The sequence below is a fragment of the Neofelis nebulosa genome, chromosome 17 (assembly GCF_028018385.1).
Source record: "Neofelis nebulosa isolate mNeoNeb1 chromosome 17, mNeoNeb1.pri, whole genome shotgun sequence".
Taxonomy (NCBI): Eukaryota; Metazoa; Chordata; class Mammalia; order Carnivora; family Felidae; genus Neofelis; species Neofelis nebulosa.
This window is the reverse complement of record NC_080798.1, coordinates 8603500-8628533: the sequence shown is the minus strand read 5'-3', so window position 1 is coordinate 8628533 and position 25034 is coordinate 8603500. Positions and strand designations below refer to the sequence as shown.

At 53.8% G+C, this 25034-nt stretch overlaps 2 protein-coding genes across 2 annotated transcripts in view; one reads left to right on the top strand and one right to left on the bottom strand.

Annotated features, from left to right (window-relative positions):
• PRR12 (proline rich 12) overlaps positions 1–20731 on the top strand; it is a 32177-nt gene extending 11446 nt beyond the window's left edge. The window contains exons 7-14 of the mRNA XM_058708171.1: positions 7385–7501; positions 7750–7883; positions 8189–8685; positions 14013–14138; positions 14245–14342; positions 15430–15576; positions 15674–15769; positions 16028–20731. Of these exons, the coding sequence (XP_058564154.1) occupies positions 7385–7501; positions 7750–7883; positions 8189–8685; positions 14013–14138; positions 14245–14342; positions 15430–15576; positions 15674–15769; positions 16028–16174 (1362 nt within the window). The 3' untranslated portion in view covers positions 16175–20731. The remainder of the gene's footprint in view (positions 1–7384; positions 7502–7749; positions 7884–8188; positions 8686–14012; positions 14139–14244; positions 14343–15429; positions 15577–15673; positions 15770–16027) is intronic.
• Positions 20732–21023: 292 nt separating this feature from the next.
• Positions 21024–25034, bottom strand: RRAS (RAS related). The gene is made up of 6 exons (XM_058708176.1): positions 24837–25034; positions 22811–22898; positions 22575–22677; positions 22379–22487; positions 21462–21580; positions 21024–21384 (listed from the first exon to the last, which is right to left on the bottom strand). The coding sequence occupies exons 1-6, from the start codon at positions 24987–24989 to the stop codon at positions 21300–21302; spliced, it is 657 nt and encodes a 218-aa protein (XP_058564159.1). The 5' UTR covers positions 24990–25034; the 3' UTR covers positions 21024–21299.

Sequence of the window (25034 nt, the reverse complement as noted above, 5' to 3'; positions counted from 1 at the left end):
CAAGTGCAGCCCACGACCTCTTCCTATAAATAACGTTTTATTGGCACCCAGCCATGCCCAGACGTTTCCAAATCCTCTAGCGCCCGTATCGTGGCGGGGTGAGACGGTTGGCAGAGGCTAGCTGACCCACAAAGCCAAGAATCTTTCTTTCCTGCTCCATGACAGAAAAAGTTTGCCCATCTCTGCTCCACTCGGTTCATGGGACAGATAGGTTTGGACCAGAGGATTAATAGCAGGGGTGCTTGGTGAGGGTAGGTGACTTCAGGCGCTCGTGCAGTGCGTCTCCCAGAACAGGAGACTGAGCAAGTGCTTGGTGGGTCAGCAAGCCATGGTTCCCTTGATGGTGACCCTGAAGACTAAGCTCCTTCTTCATATTAGTCACTGTCACGGACTGGGTATTGATTACGGGGCCAGGAACACGTGTGGCCCTTGATGTACGTCATCGCGTTTAATTTAATCTCGGGTGTTGTTTCTTCAGACGGAGACGTTGCGGGATGAATTAATTATAAGGTTAATAACTCGTGTTATGCTTTATTATCTCGTGTACTTTGGGAGATGAACTTAATGTGTTATTTACAGTCTTATCTTTATTTTTGTTTATTTTATTTTATTTTTCAAGGTTTGTTTTTTTTTTTTTTAGTATGAAATTTATTGTCAAATCGGTTTCCATACAACACCCAGTGCTCATCCCAGCAGGTGCCCTCCTCAATACCCGTCACCCACCCTACCCTCCCTCCCACCCCCCATCAACCCTCAGTTTGTTCTCAGTTTTTAGGAGTCTCTTATGGTTTGGCTCCCTCCCTCTCTAACCATTTTTTTTTTCCCTTCCCCTCCCCCATGGTCTTCTGTTAAGTTTCTCAGGATCCACATAGGAGTGAAAACATATGGAATCTGTCCTTCTCTATATGACTACTTCACTTAGCATAACGCTCTCCAGTTCCATCCACGTTGCTACAAAAGGCCTTTCATTCTTTCTCATTGCCACATAGTATTGCATTGTGTATATAAACCACAATTTCTTTATCCATTCGTCAGTTGATGGACATTTAGGCTCTTTCCATAATTTAACTCTTGTTGAGAGTGTAGTCTTATTTTCAGTCTTTTTTTTTAAGTTATTTTAAGAGAGCACGAGTGGGGGAGGGGCAGGGGCGGGGAGAGAGAGAGAGAAAGAGAATCTCAAGCAGACTCCGTGATGTCAGCACAGAGCCTGATGAGGGGCTTGATCTCACAAACTCCAGATCAAGACCTGAGCCGAAATTGAGAGTCAGACGCGGGGGCACCTGGGTGGCTCAGTCATTTAGCATCTGACTTTGGCTCAGGTCATGACCTCATGGTTTGTCAGTTTGAGTCCACATTGGGTGAGCCCCCCATTTCTGTCTCTCTCTCTCTCCCTCTGTCCCTCCTGGGATTCTCTCTCTCTCTCTCTCTCTCTCTGCCCCTCGCTCACTTGAGCCCTCTCTCTGGAAAAAAAAAAAAAAAAAGAAAGGTCAGACACTTAATCGACTGAGCCACCCAGGCGCCCCGTCATTCTAACCATTTTTTTTTTTTTTTTTTTTTTTTTAAATTTATTTTTGGGACAGAGAGAGACAGAGCATGAACGGGGGAGGGGCAGAGAGAGAGGGAGACACAGAATCGGAAACAGGCTCCAGGCTCCGAGCCATCAGCCCAGAGCCTGACGCGGGGCTCGAACTCACGGACTGTGAGATCGTGACCTGGCTGAAGTCGGACACTTAACCGACTGCGCCACCCAGGCGCCCCATTCTAACCATTTTTAAGTGTACCATTCGGTGGCATTAGGTACATTCACGTCGTTATGTAACTATCGCCATTGTCTGTCTCCCAAGTTTTATATTCATAATTCTCCTTCACGATAGGGATTGCTAGCCCCGTTTTACAGGGAAGGAAACTGAGGCATAGAGTGGTACAGTAGCCTTCTTGGACTTTCATGGTTAGGGACTGACGCCAGCTCTGTTGGCCCCAGGAGCCTGGGCTCTCAGTTCCAGATTCAGCCTTTCTCTGTCCATTCTGTCAAACATTGACAGTGACAGCGGCGGATGCTGCTGGGCGCCCCGCGCTGGGCCGTAATAACAGAGCTTTTACAGATGAGGAAGTTCACGTTCAGAGAGAGGGACTCATTCGGCTGGTGGGTGCCGAGCCGGGATTGGAGCCGCAGCTTTACTGACACCACCTCCCAGCTGGCCCGGGGCCGGGCAAGGATTCAGATGCTTAAAATACAACACGAGTGTGCATTACAATGGGGGACACAGAGCCCCAGGACTGAACCACTCGTGCAGACATCAGAGACTCGTTTGTGTGCTTGGAGTCGGGGCAGGCTGGTGGCATCGTTACTGAGAGCCCAGCTTTGGCGTTAACCTGACCGGCTTAAATCTCAGCCACTTCTGGGCTGGGCTGGTGTTGACCCTTCCTGACCCTCCGTTTCCTCATTTCCTCCCTCAGGTAACGGGAGGATCCAGGCATTAATGCTTGCCTGGGGCTTTATGGAACGGGGGTGGGGGGGTGGGGGGGGTGGCACACAGTAGGTGTCCTCAAACTTTCGCTTCTGTTACTCACCTCAGTGCTCTTGGGCGAACCTAGTGCAGAGCTTGGGTAACTTTTTCCGTGAAGGGCCAGCCAATAAATACTTCGGGCTTTGCAGGTCAGAGGGTTTCTGCTACATATTCTTGTTTTGTTTTGTTCACAATCCTTTAAAAATTAGGAACCATTTTTAGCTGGTAGGTGTGTAAAAATGGGCAACAGGCCACTGGTCGAGAACAATGATAGCCCAGTAGAAATATCAGCGAACCATATACGTCATTTGAAACTTTCTCGTATCCAGGGGTGCCTGGGTGGCTTAGTCGGTTAAGCGTCCCGACTTCAGCTTAGGTTGTGATCTCCCGGTTTGTGAGTTTGAGCCCCGTGTTGGGCTCTGTGCTGACGGCTCGGAGCCTGGAGCCTGCTTCGGATTCTGTGTCTCCCTATGCCTGTTCCTCCCTGCTCGTGCTCTGTCTCCCTCTCTCTCAAAAATAAATAAACATTTTTTAAAAATTTAAAAATAAGCTTTCTTGTACCCACACTTAAAAGATAGGGGAGCTGGCTTAATGAGTAGAGCACATGACTTTTTTTTTTTTTTTTTTTTAAGTTTATTTAAGAGAGAGCTCAAGCTGGAGAGGGACAGAGAGAGAGGGACAGAGAGAATCCCGAGCAGGTTCCGCGCTGTCAGCGTGGAGCCCAACATGGGGCTTGAACCCACAAACTGCGAGATCATGACCTGAGCTTGAAACCGAGAGTCAGACTCTTAACTGACTAAGCCCCCCCAGAGGCCCTGAGCACTGGAGTCTTGATCTCAACAGTTGTGAGTTCAAGCCCCATGCTGGGCGTGGAGCCTTCTTAAAAAACAAACAAACAAACAAGTTCAAAGATGGGTGAGATTGGCCACATTGTATTTTCTGTAACAGTGTATTTAAAGCCATCATTTCAGTATGTCATCAATGTAGAAAAAGCTCCTGAGATGTTTTACAGTTTTCCCATATCAAGTCTTTGACACCCGGTGTGTATTTTACACTTGTGGACCTACTCGGGGCAGCTGAATTAGAAAGCGCGGGGTTGGGGCGCCTGGGTGGCGCAGTCGGTTAAGCGTCCGACTTCAGCCAGGTCACGATCTCGCGGTCCGTGAGTTCGAGCCCCGCGTCAGGCTCTGGGCTGACGGCTCGGAGCCTGGAGCCTGTTTCCGATTCTGTGTCTCCCTCTCTCTCTGCCCCTCCCCCGTTCATGCTCTGTCTCTCTCTGTCCCAAAAATAAATTAAAAACGTTGAAAAAAAAAATTAAAAAAAAAAAAAAATCGCGGGGTTAGCCCCCTTCCGTGCCTCAGCTTTCCCATCTCTAAAATGAGAGTGAAAATATTAACTCCCAGTTCTCGGGGATGTGGAAGATTTAGCAGGATGTAGACCCTGAGCACGTAAGAGTTTATAGGGTAGAGAAATGTACAGGGAAGGGCGGTCCGGGTGGAGGTAGCAGGGTGCAAAGCTCGTGTCATGAGCAAAAATGCGTTGTCCTTGTGGCTCAAGGGGTTGAGTGGCTGGAAGTGAGTGCCAAGGCTGGGAAGGTGAGCCAGGGGCCGGGTTATGCTGGGGTGAGATCAACGGGCGCCTGCTTGAGACTCCTCTCTGGGTTTTCCGGCAGCTGCTAGGGCTTCTCGCCAGCGGGGAGGTGGCTGGGGAGATGTCTAGGCCTGATGGCAGTCTGTCCACGACCTCAGTCCTGTGACCCCGATTCCCTGTTAACGGACCATAAAGCTTTCTTATTCCCACCCTGCTAGGTGTTTCTGGCTGGTTCTCATCTTGCTGCTTGCTTCCTGCCCTGGTCTCTGCTTGTCAGAGTTCAGATTCCCAAAAGAGAATCTGATTGGTCCAGCTCTGCATTTGGGGCCAAGATGATTTGCTTCCTGATTGGCTGCCTGGTTAGGTCTCCTCCAATCGGCTCTGGCTTCCGTCGGGCAGGGGCAGGGGCTTTGGGCATGTTGGCTTCCCTAATAAGGGAAAGTGGGTGTGGTCAGTGATCTGATCGACATGAGGAGAGGCAGGAAGGACAGCCTGGGGACTGACTGGCCCTGATTGGAGATCCGGCAAGGGTGATACCAGGGATTGGGCACGATGGTGGCAGGGAGGCAGAGTGGTTTTGGGAAAGACACCAAGCTCGACTGGGATGTGGTGAGCCAGGGGACCTGCGTCCAACAAGAGAATCAATGGACTCAGAGGAGGCAGATTAGGTAGTGGGAGGAGACCGAGGAGGGGGTAGGCTTCCCGCCCCGCCCCCCCGGGTGGGAAGGATGCTCTGATGACTTCTGAGAACTTCATATTCACATTGAGAGGGGAAAAGGCACCCCTGATGGGGGGCACTGCATATGCAAAATCTGGGGGTCAGAAAGTCTGGGGTTCATCTGCTGAACTCTGAGGGGTCTGGATAGCGTGCTGGGCAGGGGCTGGGGAAGAAAAAGGAAACTGAGGCAAAATTTCTCTGTGCCAGACTGTGGAGCTTGCACTGGGGGCCCTACAGGGGTTTGGAGCTGAGCAGGATGTGGTCTGAAAGGAACTTTTCAATCCTTGGGCCTCTGACCTGGCTTCCCAAGGTCACCGAGAGGAAGGACTGGGACCCATATAGCAGCCTGGGAAAAAGGACTTGGGGCCAGGACCCTGGCATCCTTGTCTCATCCTGCCTCTTGTAATTTTAAGCTGAGAGCATTTTGAGACCTCATTTTCATCAGGTTATTGTAATCCCTTTTTTGCACTCCCCTAGCTGATCTGAGAGACACAAAAAAATCACGGAGGTGAGGGGCACCTGGGCGGCTCAGTCACTTGAGCGTCTGACTTCCGCTCAGGTCATGATCTCACAGTCTGTGAGCTCAAGCCCCCTGTCGGGCTCTGTGCTGACAGCTCAGAGCCTGGAGCCTGCTTTGGATTCTGTGTCTCCTCTCTCTGCTTCTCTCATGCTCTGTCTCTCTCTCAAAAATAAATAAACATTAAAAAAAATTTTTTTTCTTTTTTTAATCGTGGAGGTGAAAACAACTAACTCCAACTAAGAGTGGGTAGTAGATAGCTTGGCACACCAACGCCAGTATTACAGCTGCTGCCAGTGCCAGACATCATTAATTGATCTCAGCACTTCTCCGGCCATGCCTGGCTTTCAGGGCAGCCATGACCAATCAATTGGAGTTACCATCTGTATCCTGTTTATCACTTGAGTATGGATTCTTTGAACACAAGGACTACCTTTTGTGCCTTTCTGGGTTATCACAATACCTGGTGCACATTTCCCGTAGCATCTGTATTCTTATCTTTTTTTTTTAAATGTTTATTTTTGCAAGGGGAGGGGAGTGGCAGAGAGAGAGGGAGCCACAGACTCGACTCCAGGCTCTGAACTGTCAGAACAGAGCCCAAAGCGGGGCTCGAACCCACGAGCCATGAGATAACCTGAGCCGAAGTCAGACGTTCAACCGACAGAGCCACCCAGGCGCCTCCCATGTTCTTATATAGTCTGTTAGCTGCTTTCTTCTAGACGCACAACTGTCACACATGCTGTCCTGTGTCATTGCTCGGTCCCCCTCATAGAAGACATTGTCCATCCGGGACTCATTTAGGTATCCCCTCTTCCAGGAAGCGTTCTTGGATTCAGATTGCATGTGAGGTCCTTATTTTTTTTATTTTTTTATTAAAAAAATTTCTTTTAATGTTTATTTATTTTTGAGAGAGACAAGAGACAGAGTGTGAGTGGGGCAGAGGCAGAGAGAAAGGGAGACAGAATCCGGAGCAGGCTCCAGGCTCTGAGCAAGCTGTCAGCACAGAACCTGACGCAGGGCTCAAACTCACAAACTGTGAGATCATGACCTGAGCCGAAGTTGGACACTTAACCAACTGAGCCACCCAGGTGCCCCAGTCCTTATTTTTTTTAATGCTTTTTTTTTTTTTTTTTAACGTTTATTCATTTTTGAGAGACAGAGACAGCATGAGTGGGGGAGGGTCAGAGAGGAGACACAGAATCCAAAGCAGGCTCCATCCAGGCTCTGAGCTGTCAGCACAGAGCCTGACACGGGGCTCAAACCCACAGACCACGAGGGGGTCTGCCATTAACACGTTTATTACTCGGTGCTGTTATTTTTTTGTGCCCTGTCTGGTTTTCCTGCTACTGCCCTCGCTCCCCCAGATTAGATACTGGGTCTGGCCCACATCCTTCAGTTTCCAGTGTCCAGCTGAGGGTCACACAAGTCTCGGAGTTGTGGAGAGGTTATCTGAGTGTGTTGGGGTCGTAGAGAAGGGGGGGCCTTACCCTCACCGTGTCTTGCCCTGTTGTGGATTCGCTGATGAAATACATGGTCTCCGGGAAACTGTCACCTGTCTGTTCCCGGCACAAGCCTCAACTGCGCCCTGTTTCATTTATCGACTTGTCTATCTTGTCACCTCTCCGACAAAGACCCCATCAGAGGCGTCAGTCTTATTCATCACTGGACCCAGGGGTCCAGCACGGTATCTGGAAAATGGTGGGTGTGCGCTCAGGAGTCGGTCGTGACGTTAAGTCGCGACAGAGGCTTATGCCATCCCACCGTGAAGTTTTTATAACCAAAACTTTGCAGCCCAAGAACCAACGGCCTTGACTGCGAGGACTGGGGTGAGCCACAGGAGGACGTGGCCAGACTCAAGCTGCCTCCCCAGGGCTGAGAACATCACACGGCCAGAAGACATCTGGCTGTCAGTGTTCGTTGATGGATGGCTTGTCGACCTCAGTCCCTTTTCTCTTAAGCGGGTGTAGAGGGAGGACATCGGGCCAGGAATTGGGGGGCAGGGAGGACAGGAACGAGGGCTGACCTTGCTGGCCTCACTGCACCCCTCCTCAGCTGGCACTGCAGACGGGACGCGAGCCCCCACCCATCTGGCGAGTGCAGAAGGCGCTGCTGCAGAAGTTCACTCCGGAGATCAAGGACGGACAGCGGCAGTTTTGTGCCACCAGTAATGTAAGCCTGCCCGGGGGGTGGGGAGTGAGGGCTCAAGAGCCCCGGGTGGGAGGCGGGGAGGTCTGGAAGCCGGGGTCCTCCTCACGCATGGCTGTGATTCATGCCTAGTCTCGGGTGTAGTCCAGCAGGGAGGCTCCAGTGGCTCCTGTGGCCGCCGCGGGGGCCCTGGGTGGGGTGGGAGTCTTGGTATCCGGCTGCCTGGCTGGGGTGGACGAAGGAGTTCCTCCTGTGCCTCTTTCCCTCCATAGTATTTGGGGTACTTTGGGGACGCGAAAAACCGGTATCAGCGCCTTTATGTAAAGTTCCTGGAAAACGTGAACAAGAAGGATTATGTGAGGGTCTGTGCTCGGAAACCCTGGCATCGGCCCCCAGTGCCCGTCAGGTACCACGGGGAGCCGAGGGGCGGGCAGTTGGTGGGCAGGGTCTACAGGCATGGGGTTGGATCATTCAAGAGAAGAGGCAGAGTCAGGGAGAGTGGACACAGGGTGGGTGACAGAGACCCAGAGAGAAAGAGACTCCAGTCTGGGGCCGGGGGGCCAGGCAGAGACCCCAAGAGGGAACAGATGGCAAGAGGGGAAGCTGGTTCTGTGCTTAGAGCTGCTGGCGAGGCAGGGGGATTTCAAGAGGAGAATTTGGGTTTCTTAGGGGCTGCTGACTGCATACAGTCCCTTCCGTGTTCCCTTCCAGGCGCTCTGGGCAGGCCAAGGGCCCTGCGTCTTCTGGGGCCAGTTCTGCCCCGCCTCCCAAGGCCCCAGCACCACCTCCTAAGCCAGAGACCCCTGATAAGACTGTCTGTGAGAAGCCCCCAGAGCAGACGCCTGAGACAGGTGCGCCCGAGCCCCCCGCCCCTGAGAAGCCATCCCCACCTCGGCCTGTCGAGAAGGAGAAGGAGAAGGAGAAAGAGAAGGAGAAGGAGAAGGAGCGGGTGACGCGTGGGGAGCGGCCGCTACGGGGCGAGCGGAGCGCGGGCGGGCGGCAGACACGGCCTGAGCGGAGCCTCACCGCGGGCCAGCCCGCCACCTCCCGGCTGCCCAAGGCCCGGCCCACCAAGGTGAAGGCCGAGCCGCCCCCCAAGAAGAGGAAGAAGTGGCTGAAGGAGGCGGCAGGAAATGCCTCGGCGGGTGGGGGTCCACCAGGCAGCTCCTCGGACTCCGAATCATCCCCGGGAGCACCCAGCGAGGACGGTGAGTCCCTAGGCAGCCACACAGGGCGGGTGGGGAGGCAAGAGGAAGGGAATCCGGGGCATCAGAAGGAGGCGTGGGTGAGCGCTGTCCAGAGGGTTCCGGGTGGTATCGGTGAGACAGTGACAATAATTGAAATAATGGCAATATGTGTCAGTCACGTGGCCCCTGACTGGATGACTGCTCTGCACACGATGAATTCACTTGTTTAATTTTTGTAGCAGTGCTACAAAGTAGATACCGTTACTGCCCTCATGTACAGGTGAGGAGACTGAGGCACCAGGAGCACATAACATGGCTGGGGTGTGGCGTCCCACCCGAGTTGGGATGTGCCCAGTGAAGCCTCAGGCCTGTTCTTCAATGCTGCACTGATTTGTCTTAGGACAGACATGTTATGGGGCCCCTGGCTGGCTCAGTGGGTGGAGCGTGTGACTCTTGATTTTGACGTTGTAAATTCGAGCCCTTTACGTTGCGTGTAGAGATCATTTAAGAATAAAATCCTTATTCGTTTTTATTTTTTAAATGTTTAATTTTTTTTTTTACCTTTATTTATTTTTGAGAGACAGAGAGAGACAGAGCACTAGTCGGAGAGGGATAGAGAGGGAGACACAGAATCCGAAGCAGGCTCCAGGCTCTGAGCCATCAGCACAGAGCCCGACGCGGGGCTCGAATTCATGAACCGTGAGATCATGACCTGAGCCCAAGTCAGACGCTTAACTGAGCAACCCAGGCGCCCCTTAAATGTTTAGTTTTGAGAGAGAGAGAGAGAGAGAGAGAGAGAGAGAGAGAGAGAGAGAGAAAACGTGTGCTAGTGGGGGAGGGGCAGAGAGAGGGAGACAGAAGATCCAAAGCGGGCTCTATGCTGACAGCAGGGAGCCTGATGAGCCGTGAGATCGTGATCTGAGCCAAAGTCAGACGTTTAACTGACCTAGCCACCCAGGCGCCCCTAAAAATAAAATCTTAAAAAAAGGAAGCAGGTTCTGAGGGCAGAGGAACATGGGGGACCAGTGTCTGTCCTGGAGGCCCAGAGGTTGTGGTTTTCCCTGTGACTCGTTGTGTGACTCCAGGAAAGAGGCATCATCTCTTTATGCTGTAGTGTCTTCACTTACAAAATAGATTAATGACAGATAAAACATATAGGAGGGTACTCACCTATAGTAAAGCACCAAAGATGAGCTCCATTGCTTAGAATGATGTCTGGTTTGTGGTGACAGTAACAGCAACAAAATACACACGTACACACACACACACACACACACACACACAGTAAATATAACAGCCGCCTTTTAATTGAGTGCTTACCAGGTGCCAGGCCATCGTTTTAAATATTTTACACATTGGTTTGTTTTATCTTGACATAAATCCTGAGAGGTAGGTCCTATAGAATTTTCCTCATTTTAAAGATGAGGAAACTGAGACACCAAGAGTCGATGTGACTTGCCTGAGGTCACATGTCTTTTTAGGAATAGGGCAGGGGTAGCCGTTTTAACAGAGACTAAGCATACGGTTAAAGAAGAGAATTCTCTTTCGTCAAAGCCCTGCTGAAGGTGGGAATCTCTTGGAAAATCAGGCTCTTCGCAAGGTTGTCCAGGGTCCCAGTTTCCTTTCCTCTTGTTGCTCTGCCTTCCCCCAGGTCAGAGGCAGCCCAGCAGCCCCAAAAGCTGAGGTCCTGCCAGTAGGAAAGGACTCAAGGACCAAGGAGTGAATCATTACACCTTCCTTTTAAGTGCCAGATCTGGGAGTGGCCCACATCCTACCTCTCCTGCCCCATTGGCTGGAACTCTATCACGTGGCCACACCTAGCTGCAAGGGAGGCTGGGAAATGTAGTCTTCTTTCTTTCTTTCTTTATTTTTAACTGGGCAGTGCTATGCTAAATCAGGCCCGGTGGAAGCAGTTAAAGACAGGTTGTGAAGGTGCCACAAGGGAGGAGACTTAGCCAAAGGCCTAGATTTGCAGGCCTTTCCTTCCCTGGCCCTCAATTTTTTCTCCTTTTTCTTCAACAGCTTACAAATTTAAGTTTAACTTTAACATGCCATATAATGAACCTATTTGAAACGTATAATTCAGTGGTTTCTAGTATAGTCATAGAGTTATCCATCCATCTTGGCGATCAATTCTAGAACACTTTCAGTATCCCAAAAAGAAACCCTGTACCCCTTGGTTATCATTCCCATTTCTCCCTTGCCCCCACACCCCCAGGCCTAAGTGACCAGCTACTTACAATCTCTGGATTTGCCTTATATTACATATAAGTGGAATCACACACCACGTAGTCTTTGGTAATTGACTCTTCGCACTTCGCTAACGTTTTGAGGTTCATCCATGTTGTAGAGGTATCAGGATTTTGTTCCTGTTTGTGGCTGAATAATACTCCACTGCATGGACAGACCACGTTTTATTTATCTACCGTCCGGTTGGTGGAAATTTGGATCGTTTCCACTTTTTAGCTATCGTGAATAATGCTGCCCTGAACACACGTGGACAGCTCTGAATTTTCTGAAATGGGGGGAAGGGAACTCTACACGTTTATGGGAGCCGTTTCCTTGCCAAGGGGTTGGTGTGGGTCTGAGTCGGCCTCCCCTCACCTCACTCAACCAGGAGCCCCTCTAGGGTAGGGTAGGGTGAGTGTGACCTATGTGTGGATGCCCTGAAGGCTTTGCTCAGCCAAGGAGGCCTTAGAACTAAACTAACTCTGGGTTGTCTGAGAGCGGTGACCCTCCATGTGCTACAAGCTGTTGCTCTCTCCTTTCCTGTATTCGTAGAAGTTCTAGAAAGATGCTGCAGTGACTGTCTGCTCTCTCTCTTCCTTTAGTCTCCTCCCATGTGGCTTCCTTGGCCCCTTTTTGCAGATACTTATTGAGCACTTACTATGTGCCATGAACGAGGTCCCAGGAGTGAACAGAACAAACAATAATATGTGTCCTCATGGGAGCTTCCAGTCTAGCTTGGGAGAGTCCATCCGTTGGATAAACATGTTATGTAACAGAACACAAACCAATGTGAAGAATCATCATTGTAAGGCTGGCTAGGCTTAAAGGCCGTTAAGAAAAAGTTTCAGTGGATGCCTGGGTGGCTCAGTCAGTTAAGCGTCCAACTCTGGCTCAGGTCGTAGTCTCACGGTTCATGGGTTTGAGCCCCGTGTTGGGCTCTGTGCTGACAGCTCAGAGCCTGGAGCCTGCTCCGGATTCTCCCCCTGCGCGCGCACGCTCTCTCTCTCTCTCTCTCTCTCTCTCTCTCTCTCTTAAAAATAAACAAAGACTTTAAAAATTTCTTGGGGCACCTGGGTGGCTCAGTCAGTTGAGCCTCCGACTTCAGCTCAGGTCATGATCTCACAGTTTGTGGGTTCGAGCCCCACATCAGGCTCTGTGCTGACCACTTGGTCGGAGCCTGGAGCCTGCTTCAGATTCTGTGTCTCCTTCTCTCTCTGCCCCTCCCCCGCTCAAGCTTTGTCTCACTCTGTTTCTCAAAAATAAATGAATGTGAAAATAAGTAAGTAAATAAATAAATAAACATTTAAAAATTTTTTAAAATTCTTAAAAATTAAAAAAAAATAGTAAATACATAGAAAAAAAGAAAAATGGTTTTAGTAAAGAGTATCCAGGCATTCTAGAGGGTGATGTTTTCGGGGGATGGGGGAGTTGGGGAATGCTTCTGGAAATGACACTGGAGCAGAGATCTGAGTGCAACAGGGTTGGGGTTGGGTGACTGGGAGAGAGAACATTCCAGGCTGGGCGTGTCTGGGGATCAGGAAGGAGGCCAGTGGCTGGAGCGAGTGAGTAAGAGGAGAGGGTGAGAAGTGAGGGCAGAGAAGGAACAGGACCAGACCTTGGAGGGACAAGAAGCCCAGGGCTTTGCGTTCCCACCGGAAGGATTTTACCTTGAACGAGTTAGGAGCCATGGGAGGGTTTGGGCCAAGGCCTGGGGGTCCAACTGGGGGTCCAACTGCTGTTGCCAAGTGGTCACTCTGGCCTCTGAAACAGCTGTCCCCACGGACCTTCCATGTGGTTAAGTCAAACAGACGTTTCTCATGCCTCTTCCTGAGGGATCTTCTAGGGCTGTTCATAGCCGTCCTGCATCTTTTTTCTCCCCGACGTTACTTCTTGGGTTTCATGTGAGTGTCCCTCAAGTCCTGACCTTGGCCTTGTTTTTTCACTTCTCACTTGGCAGGCTCAGCTTTCCAGTGAGCCTCACTCATTTCTTCTCCCTGGCCCCCCTCCAGACATCCCCCAAGCCTCCTCCCTCCAGATCCCACTGAGTTCCTTGTCCTAATTTCCGTATCTCCAGGATAGCCCCACTGGCTAGGCAGTCAGAGGGCCAGATCTCCAGCCTCCAGCCTTTGCTCCCTCACGTCCACGACTGGGAAGTCCCCAGCCCTTCAGCGCTTTCCTGTAGCCCTGGCCCAGACACTGGCCCTCCTGTCTTCTTGCCCGAGATCCTGTCCTTATGGCCCTGCTACAGCATCTTTTCTTACCTGGTCCATTACCCTGACCTCTGGTATCATCCTTCCAATCCATCCCCTACCTGTCCTCAGAGGTACCTTTCCACATTTACCCTTGCCCCTCCCCTGCTCACAGCTCTCCCATGGCTCCCTAGTACCCACCAGAAAAAGCCGCTACTCTCTCCACCTCATATTGGATGGAGGCCCTGCGAGGTCTGGCCTGCATGACCCGTGTAGTCTCAACTCCCACCTCCTCCCTCAGTCTTGCTCTTTGTGATGCGATCTCTCTGACTGGATTCACTGGTTTGGAAACCAGTGATGCTGCTTCTTTAGACTTGATTGAAGCTACGCTGAACCAGTCAAACGTGAAGTTCACCGGCCTGGAATGCTCTTGCCTATCAGTCAAGACTTAGCTCTTGGGGCGCCTGGGTGGCGCAGTCGGTTAAGCGTCCGACTTCAGCCAGGTCACGATCTCGCGGTCCGTGAGTTCGAGCCCCGCGTCAGGCTCTGGGCTGATGGCTCGGAGCCTGGAGCCTGTTTCCGATTCTGTGTCTCCCTCTCTCTGCCCCTCCCCCGTTCATGCTCTGTCTCTCTCTGTCCCAAAAATAAATAAAAAATGTTGAAAAAAAAAATTAAAAAAAAAAAAAAAAAAAAGACTTAGCTCTTGTGTGACCTTGGACGAGCCTTCCCTGGCTTGCCAGGCTGAACTTGTTACAATCAATGCCTGTGACTCCTCCATCAGAGTACATGACGCTGGTACTTGGGGACTCTCTCCAGCGGACTCGGCGCTCCCTGCGAATCTGGGCCTGGTACTTAGAACACCGTCTGCCACACAGGCGGCCTCCAGCGAAGGCGGAATAATGAACTGAAGTCCCATCTTGTTCCCCCCAGAGCGGGCAGTACCTGGGCGTCTGTTGAAGACCCGGGCGATGCGGGAGATGTACCGGAGCTACGTGGAGATGTTGGTGAGCACAGCACTCGACCCAGACATGATCCAGGCCCTGGAGGACACACATGGTGAGCTGAGGCCTGGGAGAGAAGGTCGCCGACCCCTCCTTTGCACCCCCCTCCCCCCATGCATTGTGGGGCTTCGGCTCTTCTGACGCCCCTCCGGGTCTTTTAGATGAGCTATACCTCCCGCCCATGAGGAAGATCGACGGCCTCCTGAATGAGCACAAGAAGAAAGTCCTGAAGCGGCTGTCGCTGAGCCCAGCCCTCCAGGTGCCTGTGGGGCCTGGGCGGGAGGTGTCCGGGGCCCCGCAGTCATGAACGGGAGAGATGTGCACCTGTCAGCCACAGAGGAGCTCCCAGAGCATGAGGCCCTGAGCGGGGGCACCATTCTCCGGGCTTGGCCAGGAGAAAAGTTGAGGGCAGGGCTGGCAAGAGGGAGTCTCTAGGTTCCTTGCAGGCCTGCATGGAGGGGGCTTGGAGGGTGCAGAGAGGTCATAGTGAAGGTCTGGGGTGGGCTGCTGGGAAAGCCCATCAGAGCGTGGCTCTGGAGTGCAAATTTGGAGGCAAAAGTTAGACTAGGGCCTGCACCCAGGCCTTGCCGTGGGACAGTGTTAAGCGGATCCTGATGGCTTCTCTGTCATCGTAATGCGGGACTTCTTAGCATCTTAGGTTTCGGTAGTAAGTCATCTAGATGATTTTCTTTCTGGAATGGCCTAGGATTCTAGAACAGACTATTCAGGCAGCTCTGATGCGGGGGATGGTTGTGTGGTGCTGAGATTTGGGGGCAGATTGTTAGGGCAGCGGAATTCTGGGATGGAATGTTGGTCCGGCCTTGACATTTCTGGGCAGTTACTGGTCTAATTCTGGGAATTCTGGGATGGACTTCCAGGCTGGCTCAGAAAATCCCTGGTGGGATGTTAGTCCCTCAGAAAATGCGGGATAGAGTGATAATCTGGTTCTAGAACTCTGGGTGGGGTGTTATGCTAGGGTTAAAACTTCCGTGGTAATGGAATATTCTTCTGGTTTTAGAATTCTGGGATCGAATGTCAGCCTGGCACCGGGGAGTCTGGATCTTAGGCTGATTCTCAAAATTTTGAGTAGGATGTAAGGCTGGTGCTGAGAGTCCCGGGTGGAATGTCAGGGGTCTCTGGGAATCTCAGGCCGGGCCACAAGGCACATTAATAAGGGTCCCCAGAAGGCGTAGGTTCCTCTGTCCTTTGAGGAGACCAGGATTCCCCAGGGATCCCCTGATCCACAGCCTGAGGGAAACTGAGGCACCTGATGATCTGAGAACTGATGGTGGGTTTGGAGCCTGTGGGCCCAGGGCACGTCCCACTGACCGGTCGGCTTCCCGCAGGACGCCCTGCACACGTTCCCCCAGCTGCAAGTGGAGCAGAGCGGGGAGGGCTCCCCTGAGGAGGGGGCCGTGCGGCTGCGGCCGGCGGGGGAGCCCTACAACCGCAAGACGCTCAGCAAGCTCAAGAGGAGCGTGGTCCGAGCCCAGGTGGGGCCGCGGATGGGCGGGCGGTGTGGGCGACTGGGAAGAGGAAAGGCCCCGGGCTGGGCAGTGGGGTGAGGCTTCGCCACCCTCCTCTGTCCAGGAGTTCAAAGTGGAGCTGGACAAGTCGGGATACTACACGCTCTACCACTCCCTCCACCACTATAAGTACCACACCTTCCTGCGCTGCAGGGACCAGGTAAGCCCACCTGCAGCACCCGTTGCCCTGGGATCCGGCCCCACGGGCTCTGCCCTGGGCCCAGCCCCTCCTGCCTCGGAGCCAGGGCCCCAGCTCCCAGTCCCCTCCTCCCTCGGACCCAGGGATCCAAGCCCACAGCCCCTCCTCCCTCAGACCCAGGAGTCCAGCTCCCAGCCCCCCTTCTCCTCGGGATATTGATCCCTAGACCCCCAGACCCTGGTGGCCGCTTGCCCCAGCTCCCTGTTTAACGCCCTGCAGACCCTGGCCATCGAGGGCGGTGCTGAGGACCTGGGTCAGGAGGAGGTAGTCCAGCAATGCATGCGGAACCAGCCGTGGCTGGAACAGCTCTTCGACTCCTTCAGCGACCTGCTGGCCCAAGCACAGGCCCACAGCCGCTGTGGGTGACCCCACCCCGCCTGGGGGAGCCACCTCTTCCACGAACGGAGAATTGGGACAGAACTGTGTCCTCAGGAGCTAACCCCTGGGCCCTGCCTGCCAGGGAAGTGGGGGGGGGGGGGGGTCATTGGTCAGGGTGTGTCCATGCTGCCCCCACAAGGGCAGGGTTCAAAGTTCGACTCCTCCCCTCTCCCACACCCCCCTCCACTCCCTCCCCGCCCCTCCTGCTGTCCGGTGTACAGAGAAATTATTTATATATATGTATAAATGTCTATTTAGTAACGGTTTCCCTCCCCACCTTGGCCCAATCCCCTCTCCATGGCCACAGCCCCGCCCCCTCCACCTTGTACATAATGTATAGGAAAAGTCTATGTATGGTTGAGGGGGGCGGGGTGGCTTCAGAGAGCTGGGGGACCCCCTCCCCCCAACCCCCCCCTCACAGGCCAAGATCTTTGCTAAAGGCCATTCCCTCCCCCAGGGCATTCGGCATCGGGCGGGAGGGGGAAAACGCATCTTGTTAATTATTTTTAATCTTATTTATTGTACATACCTGGGGCGGGGGGCTGGGGAGGTGGAGGGGGAAGAAGGGTCCCCTCCCTTTGGCCCTCCTACTCCTTTTCTACTGCGATTGTCTGTGTCTGCCCCGTCCCCCACCGCCCCAACCCCTCGTCGTCTGGATGTGGTTCTATTTTTTATCCATCTCCCCTCCCCTCCCCCTCTCTCTAACCCCCCCCCCCCCCCCCCCGCTCCTACCTCCCCACCACCCTTCGTCTCTTGCTCTTTCTTGGGCTTCTGTACAACTCAACTTGTATACACTGTGTACACACAACCAGCCAAACGAAAACCCAACGGCAAACACTTTATCGGCCGGCTGGAGTGCCTCTGTCCTACGGCGTCTGGGTGCCGGGTGGGCCGAGGGATGGCACAGGCAGAGAGAGGGTCTGGCCTTCTCTGGCACATGGCTTTTCTGGAGCCCGGGCAGTGGTTGGGCTGGGGTCGTTGCACCCCTACGTCTCGCTGGGTAAAATTGGCCCACCCCAAAATTTAGCGACCTAAAACAAACGTTTTATCCTCTGGTTTCTGAGGATCAGGAATTGGGGGTTCGTGTCCCAGGGTCCGTTGTGAGGTTATAGTCTGGTCAGCCAGAGCAACCCGAAGGGATTGACTGGGATTGGCGGGTCTACTTTTTTTGTTGTTGTTGTTTATATTTGAGAGAAAGAGAGAGAGAGAGACCGAGTGTGAGTGGGGGAGGGGCAGAGAGAGAGGAAGATACAGAATCCGAGGCAGGCTCCAGGCACCAAGCTGTCAGCTCAGAGCCCGACTCGGGGCTTGAATTCACGAACCGTGAGATGGTTACCCGAGCCGAAGTCTGACACTGAACTGACTGAGCCACCCAGGCACCTCGAAGGATCTACTTTTAAGGCGTGCAGATCAGTTGTTGGCCGGAGGCCTCGGTTCCTTGCCGTGTGGACCCCACAATGAGGCAGCTTCAGTATCCTCACAGCATGCCAGCTGGCTTTTCCCAGGGAGAGAGCAAGGAGGAAGCCACAGGACCTTTATGTCCTAATATATCATTGCTTCATCCATACTGTTCATCGAAAGGGAGTTATTAAACCCAGTACCCACTCAGAGGGCAATTCAGCTCCGCTTTGAGGAAGGAAAAGGATAGGAATTCTTAGATGTGTTTTTAAACCGGTACAGGCTGTAGCAGGTGTAGGGAGTTGACCAGCTTTTTCAGGGTTGCCTAATGTAGACAAGGGTGGGTCTCTTGTGCTCTTGAACCCTGAAGCTCCAAGGTCACCAGCAGACTGGCAGTTGAGAGGCCAGTAGACGGAGTGGTGGATGGATTCCTGGGTTCTTGAGATTTGCTGCTGCTCAAAGTGTGATCCAGGGCTGCCGCCCTTGGAGTGATGTCCGTTGTCCCATGAGACCTTCTAGAAAACGTCAGCTCGGGCCGAGTCTCAGATCTGCTGAGTCAGAACCCACTATTTAGTAAAATCCTGGGAGGATTCTAATAGACACTCAAGTTGGAGGAGCAGTGTTCTAAAGAGTTAAACCTTTGGAGGTCAACTGGAACCTGGCTTTAGAAAGTAGTGAGTAGGCTGTTGTCATTCTAGAGCCTGGACAGTTGTCCAAAACAGACTGTTGGTATTCTAGAACCCTGGCTTCAGCAGTGATGATAGGTGTGCGGCAGGTGTTGACCTGGTGTAAGATTTAAGGGTAGACCGTCTGCATTCTAGATGGGTTCCCTTCCTGGTGAAATCGAGGAAGAGCCCCAGTTTGTTCTACAACCTTGGATATCGTCTAGGCCAATATTAATGATTCTGCTGGTTTTACGGTAACGCTGAAGGATCTTAATGGGACTCAGTGGTGGGCCGTGGGCTTTTGTTTTTAAGTTTATTTAGTTATTTTGAGAGAGAGGGGAGAGCGTCCAAGCAGGCTCCATGCTGTTAGCATGGAGCCCATTGTGGGGCTCGAACCCATGAACCACGAGATCGTGACCCGAACTGAAGGCTGGAGTCAGGCACTCAACCGACTGAGCCACCCAGCTGCCCCTGGGCCATGGGCTTTCTAGAATTGAGTTTGGAGGGGTAAGGACGGACCACTGGTGTCCTTGAACCATGGCCTGTAGCACATTGGGGTGCAGCCACTGAGAGGCAGTGGCATATTCAAGGTTCTGGACTGTTCCGTCAAATAAGAGCCAAAGCCTCCGAGATCACCATGACCTCCCACAGGAGCTCTGCTATACAAAGTGGGTGGATTGTTCAGAAGGTGGGTGGCGGGGCAGTATCATCCCTTTGGGGGCAGGAGTACCTTGTGGTTGGACCTTGGAATTCAACTGCCCGAATTTGAATGCCAGCTCCAGCACTAACCAGGTGAGTTGGATCCCAGCCCCTGTCCTCAGTCTCGTCATTTGTCAAATGGACTTTGTCAACGTGAAGGAAAACAGCGTTCGATGCACTTGGCACCGCCTGGCCTTTAGCTCCCGTTCCGCATGGCGGGCGAGCCCAAGGGGCTTGCCGGAAGTCCAAGAGATGGCAGAAAGGGAAGAGGATGCAAAGATGGATAAGGAGGGACAGCAAAGGCCCGAGAGGCTTCAAATCATTGGCAGGACCCGCCAGAGCCCAGGGGAGGGCAGGAACTGTGGGACAGGCATGCACATGCCTAGAGAGCCGCCAACTAGGCCAGGCCAGCCTCTTCACTGTTGTCTGATGAGCTCTGGAACGGTGGTGATCGCAAGCCTTCCGAAAATGGCCTGCCAGTTGTCGCGTGGGTCTGTACGTGTGCCTTTTGCTGGGCGTAAGCGGTAGCTTTGGTCACCTCTTCGAAGTGCATCTTTGTCCTTCAAGAAGCAGGGTGTCCCAGCCAAGAATTTGGCCCTGATCGACAATGCAAAAAAGACTCGGGTCTCCTGTGCGCGCAGTTGTTGGCGGGGACCCAGGGAGAGGAAGGGACATCAGCCTAGGACTCCACTGGCCCCTGCTGAGAGCGCCTCGCCTCTGGCTGGGGTTAGGTGGCGATGTCAGACTTTGTTTGGAAAGTGATAGAACTGCCCCACTCCACCCCCCCCCCCCATTCCCTCCCTGTCAGGGTAGAGGGAGTGAACATGTAGCACAATACATTGGAGCCTTGCTTATTCCCAAGGCGGAAGGTTGAATGCAGGCCAAGGATTCTGTGATAATGAAACCCGGAAAGGGATATTTAGCTAATCATTGTTCAAATCTGGAATACAGAGGGACATTCATGGTTCTGGGGCAAGAGGAGGACAGCCAGGGCCTCCGTCATTGATAAAGAGCGTTTACAATATTCCCAGCTCTGTGTTTGTCTTCTGGGTGCAGATCCGGTTCCTAAAGACCTCTCCGAAGTAGCTCTGTGATTACCCCCATTTTACAGCTGAGAAGATGGAGGTGCTGCTGAGGGCCCTCGTCTCCCCTTGAACCAGGAAGTGGGTTCTGGGGTGGGTGTGAGGGGAGGACTTTGAAATCGGGCCCGGCGATTCTGTCCAAACGTAGCAGATACGGGGAGACAGGGAGGAGATCATTGGTGACAATTCTCAAGTGGAGGTGTGTGGACTAGGTGTTGGGGTTCAGGGACGCTTGTCAGGCATGGGAGATGGGGCACGTGGTGGTCTCCAGGTCTGGCGCCAGCGTTTCAGGTTAGCAAATAGAGCACAGAATTGGGGGTCCTGGGTCGAATGGGGGGGCATGCAAGGGTTCCCAAACAAATGAGTTAGCAACTTGTTTGGGTGGCCTTATGATGCCCCACGCTTCAGCCCTTCCTAGGACATATGCCCAAATGAGATGTGTCTACGCTGGCCCCCAGGTCATTGAGGGTTTGGACTCTGAAGTCAGCCCAATTGGGAACTTTCTGGAACTGAGAACTTGCCAGCCAGCTGCTTGGACACCATTCCACCCACCTGTCCCTTCTTTCTGCAGCCAAAATGTCTTTCTCAATATGTATTGGGGGTGGTTAGGAGGCAGGCAGGGTTTGTAGTGGCTGCCTGTTTCCAAGATTCTGGAATCTTCTGGAACACCACTATCCAATAAAGTTAAAAACCTGCCTGTAGCTACTGGCTACCTTGTTGAACAGTACTGTTCTAGAACTTTACAGCAAACAGAAAAAAAAAAAAAAAAAAACCCAAAAAACACTTCAGATGTTAAACCCCGTGCCACCAAAACACAAAAGGCAGAGTGGTCCCGTTGAAGATGAAGCAGGAGTCCAGACACCTGCTTGGCTTGTTCTCTGGCCCCTGCGCACCTCCCTCCCCAAGAAGCAAAGGGTTGTAGATCGGATGGTTGTAGGTGTGCCCTGAGTTCACCCACCACCCCTGAACCGTTCTAAAAAGCATTTTCTGACATTGGCAGTGACGTTTATTTCCCTAGGGGTGGAGAGGGGAGTTATATACAGCAGTGACCCGGATGCCCGGGAGCCCCTCACCCCAACAAGGGGCTCGGGTGGGGAAAGGAGGCATATTGGCAGAAGGCACACAGTGGCGATGTCCTGGAGGAAGCCAGGAATTATAGATGGGGGTGTAGTGTATCCTGGGAAACCCAGATGGGGAAACTGAGGCTCGGTGAGGGCAGCTGGTCCCAAGAGCTTGTGCTGGTTGCTCCTCTCACGCCGCCTGCCGGGGCTACAGGAGGACACAGGGACAGCCCCCGTCCTTCTTCCTGGGGGCGCTGGGTGGGCTGGGCGGGAGCTCTTGTTCCTGATACTTCCTGTGGGAAGAAGCTAGTGAGTTTGGGTCACAGGAGCTGAGGACGAGGATGACCGGAAGGGGAGGAGCTCCGCTCACCTTACGGCCCGCACCAGCTGCTCGAAGGCCTCGTCCACATTGAGGCGCAGTTTGGCCGAGGCCTCAAAGTAGGCCACGTGGTGGGAGGCGCCATAGGCAGAGGCTTCAGATCGGGGGACCTGGGAGGGGGGACACAGGAAGGAGTCGGGTGTCTGCACTCAGGGTGGGTCCCAACCGAGGGAGGCGGAAAATCACACTATATGCTCTAATGGGGGTTACGCAGTGCGGGGGGGCTCAAGGGAAAAGTTCCCAGAGGCTCACGGGGGACATGCCAAGAGGGCTCAGCACCACCTAAGTAGTCAGGGAAGGCTCTGGAGACGTTTGTCCTTCTGAACGTCAGATAACTGAGTTCCCCCCCCCCCCCCCCCACCTCAGGGAAGTCTGGGTGTTCCCTGGAGAGGCCTGAGCAAGGCTCAGAAGGCTGGAACCCCCCGAAAGCTTGATCTAAAAGATGAGTTCTGTGTAGAAATCACGTAGTCTCTGTGTATTGGAAGTGGAGAGAACAGAAAGGAAGGGACCAGACACGGTGGGTATCACCTCTTGTGGAAGAGCTGGAGTTCTCTCCTGGGGGCGCTGGGGAGCCAGGGAGGGTCGTGAGCAGGGAAGGGGCCAGCGCAGTGGGGGGCAGGGTGGGAGGCTGGCTAGAGGTGGCGACGGAGCAGAGTTGGGGCTGGCTGACCTGGGGATGGGGGGCAGGTGCCCTTTTTGCCGTCCAGCCATCTCTCCTGGGAAGTCCTGTGTGCAAGGCTGGGAACTCAGGAGATCCAACTTGGGAGCAACACATTTAGTGATGGCGTGTGACCGTGGAGGGAGCAGGACCAGGGGAGCTGGAGGAGGCAGCCCAGGAAGGAGCCTCCCAGGCTTGAGATGCGGTCCCCCGGGGTGGGGCAGGGAGAGGGGGCGGGGGTGTCCCAGACCTGGCGCTGTGTCTCCAGATCTGCCTTGTTCCCAACCAACACGATGGGGAAGTCGTCTCGGTCCTTCACTCGGAGGATCTGCGTGAAAAGCTTGCCTACCTCGTTGAAACTGCGGATGAAGCCAGAGGTGTGAGGTCTAGCCGCCCTCCCCGCCCCACGCCCCACCCCCGCTCCGCCGCCCCCCTCTACTCCTCACCTCTGCCGGTCGTTAATGGCAAACACCAGCAGGAAGCCGTGGCCAGCGCGCATGTACTGCTCCCGCATGGCACCGAACTCCTCCTGGCCTGCAGTGTCCAGGACTGCAGACGGGCGGGGAGGGGCTGCCTTGGGGATGGGGTTCCCACTGGCCGCCCCCACCCACCCACCCCCCCGCCAGGAGCCCTCAGCCCCACCACCATCCCCCCACCCGCTCCCTGCCTCCCTCGCCCTCACTGTCCAGCCGGGCCGGGACACCATCCACAGTGCAGATCTTCGTATAGGAGTCTTCGATGGTTGGGTCATAGTCAGACACGAAGTAGGACTGGTGGGGAGGGAGAAGACACTGTTACTGCTCATCGTTCAGTGCTGCAGCAGAGATGATGTAGCCCTGCCCCTGGGCTCTGCCTTTCTCTGCCTCCCCCCTTCTTTCTGGGTCCCCGTTCCTCTCTCTGTGGGTCTCTGTCCCTTCCTCCCACCCTACCCTGTCTCCTTTCTGAATCTCTCCTGGTCCTCTCTTTCTAGTATAAAATACATCTCCTACATCATGATTATGTCCTGGCTGTGCAGCATTGAACAAATCACTTCCCCTCTCTGAAACTCAATTTCCTCACTTGGAAATTAAGGATAAAAATAGGACTCACTTAATCCCGTATTTGTGAGCTTCGGGGAAATTCCTGTTAAGCATTTAATGTATGGCCTGGATATAGTAGGTGCTCAGTTATTGGGAGCTATTGTCCAGAATATCTGCCTGACTAGATCTCTCCTTCCTCCTCCCCTTCCCTCTTTTTTTCTCCTTCTTCTTCCTCCTCCTCCTCCCTCTCCCTCCTCCTCCTCCTCCACAGCTTCTAGTGTCTCCTCCCAGGGGAAGGTCCCAGTTCCAATCCAGCAGTAGAGAAACTGCCCCGCCCAAAGTCTGGGCCCCTCCCTTCCTGCCTGGGTCAGGCCAGCTTCCAGCCAGGCCTTTGGCCAGCTTTGGGTCTGCCCCTGGGTGCAAGGGGCCCAGGGCTGAGGCCTTTTTCTATATAGGCCAGGGTGTCCATGCAGGCACTGGCTGGGGGCTCTCAAGGGGTCTGGGGCCCAGGGGCCTCTGCGGTAGCATCTCAGAAACAGATACCTAATTTTTAAGGTTTTTCTAAGGTGGGAGGGTTTCCCTTGGGAATGGGGTGAAGGTTTCCTGGGCAGGGGTGGATCTTTCAGGAGAGAAGGGGTGATCTGGCAGCTGGGGGACTGAGGGCTGCATCCTGTCTGTTGGTGGGGGGTGGGGGTGCTTGGTGAGGGCTTGTCCTGAAGGGAGGGTGTAGGACCAGGCCCCCCCCCCCCCCATGGGGGGACTAGGGGCGTGTCTTCAGAACACAACTGGAGAAGCTCAGGAGTGAGAACGGGGGAGAGCCCCAAAGGTGCACTTTTGGGAGGTTTGTCATAGAATATAGGTGCATATCTAGAGAGTCTCAAACACCCCGAGATGCATTTATAGGGTCAAAGAAACTCTCAAAGAGCAGGTCTTTCCAGGGTTGTCAAGAATCTGGGGCTTCCTAGATGGAGATGATTTGGGGGCTAGCCAAGGTTTCGGAAAGGCGCTCAAGGATTTAGAGTGGAGGCAAATTCAAGATGGACGAGCGGGTGGTTTCCCTGGGGAGAGGGGGGAGGTCTGGGTCTTGGGGGATGGAGGATCCCCAGGACTTGTAGTCTTACAGTTCTCTGGAATGGCCAAGGGGCACTGATGTTTCTGAAATCCCTTGAGTCTAAGAGTGCCTCTCTCAGGACTGGATGGTCCCAGATGGGTCCCAGGCAGTCTGGGCATAATTTCTAGATTCTGAGGGAGCTAAGCATCTAGGCTGGGGTAATCTCCCAGTTAGGCTCTGGGTGGCTCAGGCAGGAAGCTGGGATCTGGGGTTTGGGGGAGATGGGGCTCAGGGTAGGAGAAGGTGGCACCTGGGGGTGGGGGCCCCTATGAGAGTGCTTAGGGTCTAAATGGGGTGACTTCTGGATTTAGGATGCTCCCAGGAGATGCCCAGGTCAGCAGGGAAGCGGGGGACTGGGAGGAGGGATGGTGGGTTTCAGGATGCCAGTATATGCCCCTTGTGTAGGGGGTGGAAGGGGTGGAGGCCCTGGGAGGGCTCAGGGTCACAATCTGAGGGGGTTTTTTAAGATTAGAAGGTCTCATAAGAGGTGCTCAGTGATGGATCGAGGGGAAATAGGGGTCTCAGAAAGAGCTCAGTTCTGGGTCCCGGGGACACCCCCCCGGGTGAGGGCCCACTACCTGGATGAACTGGATGGTCAGTGCGCTCTTGCCCACGCCGCCGCCGCCCACGACCACCAGCTTGTGTGTCTCGCTGGGTGGGGGGTCCCCGGGCCCCGGCCCCCCGCCCCGGGGCCGCCCCCGCCCAGTCCCGGACGCCGCCCCGCTGCTCATGTCGCCACCGCTGCCGCCGCCGCCGCTACTGCCTGGGGGGGGGGG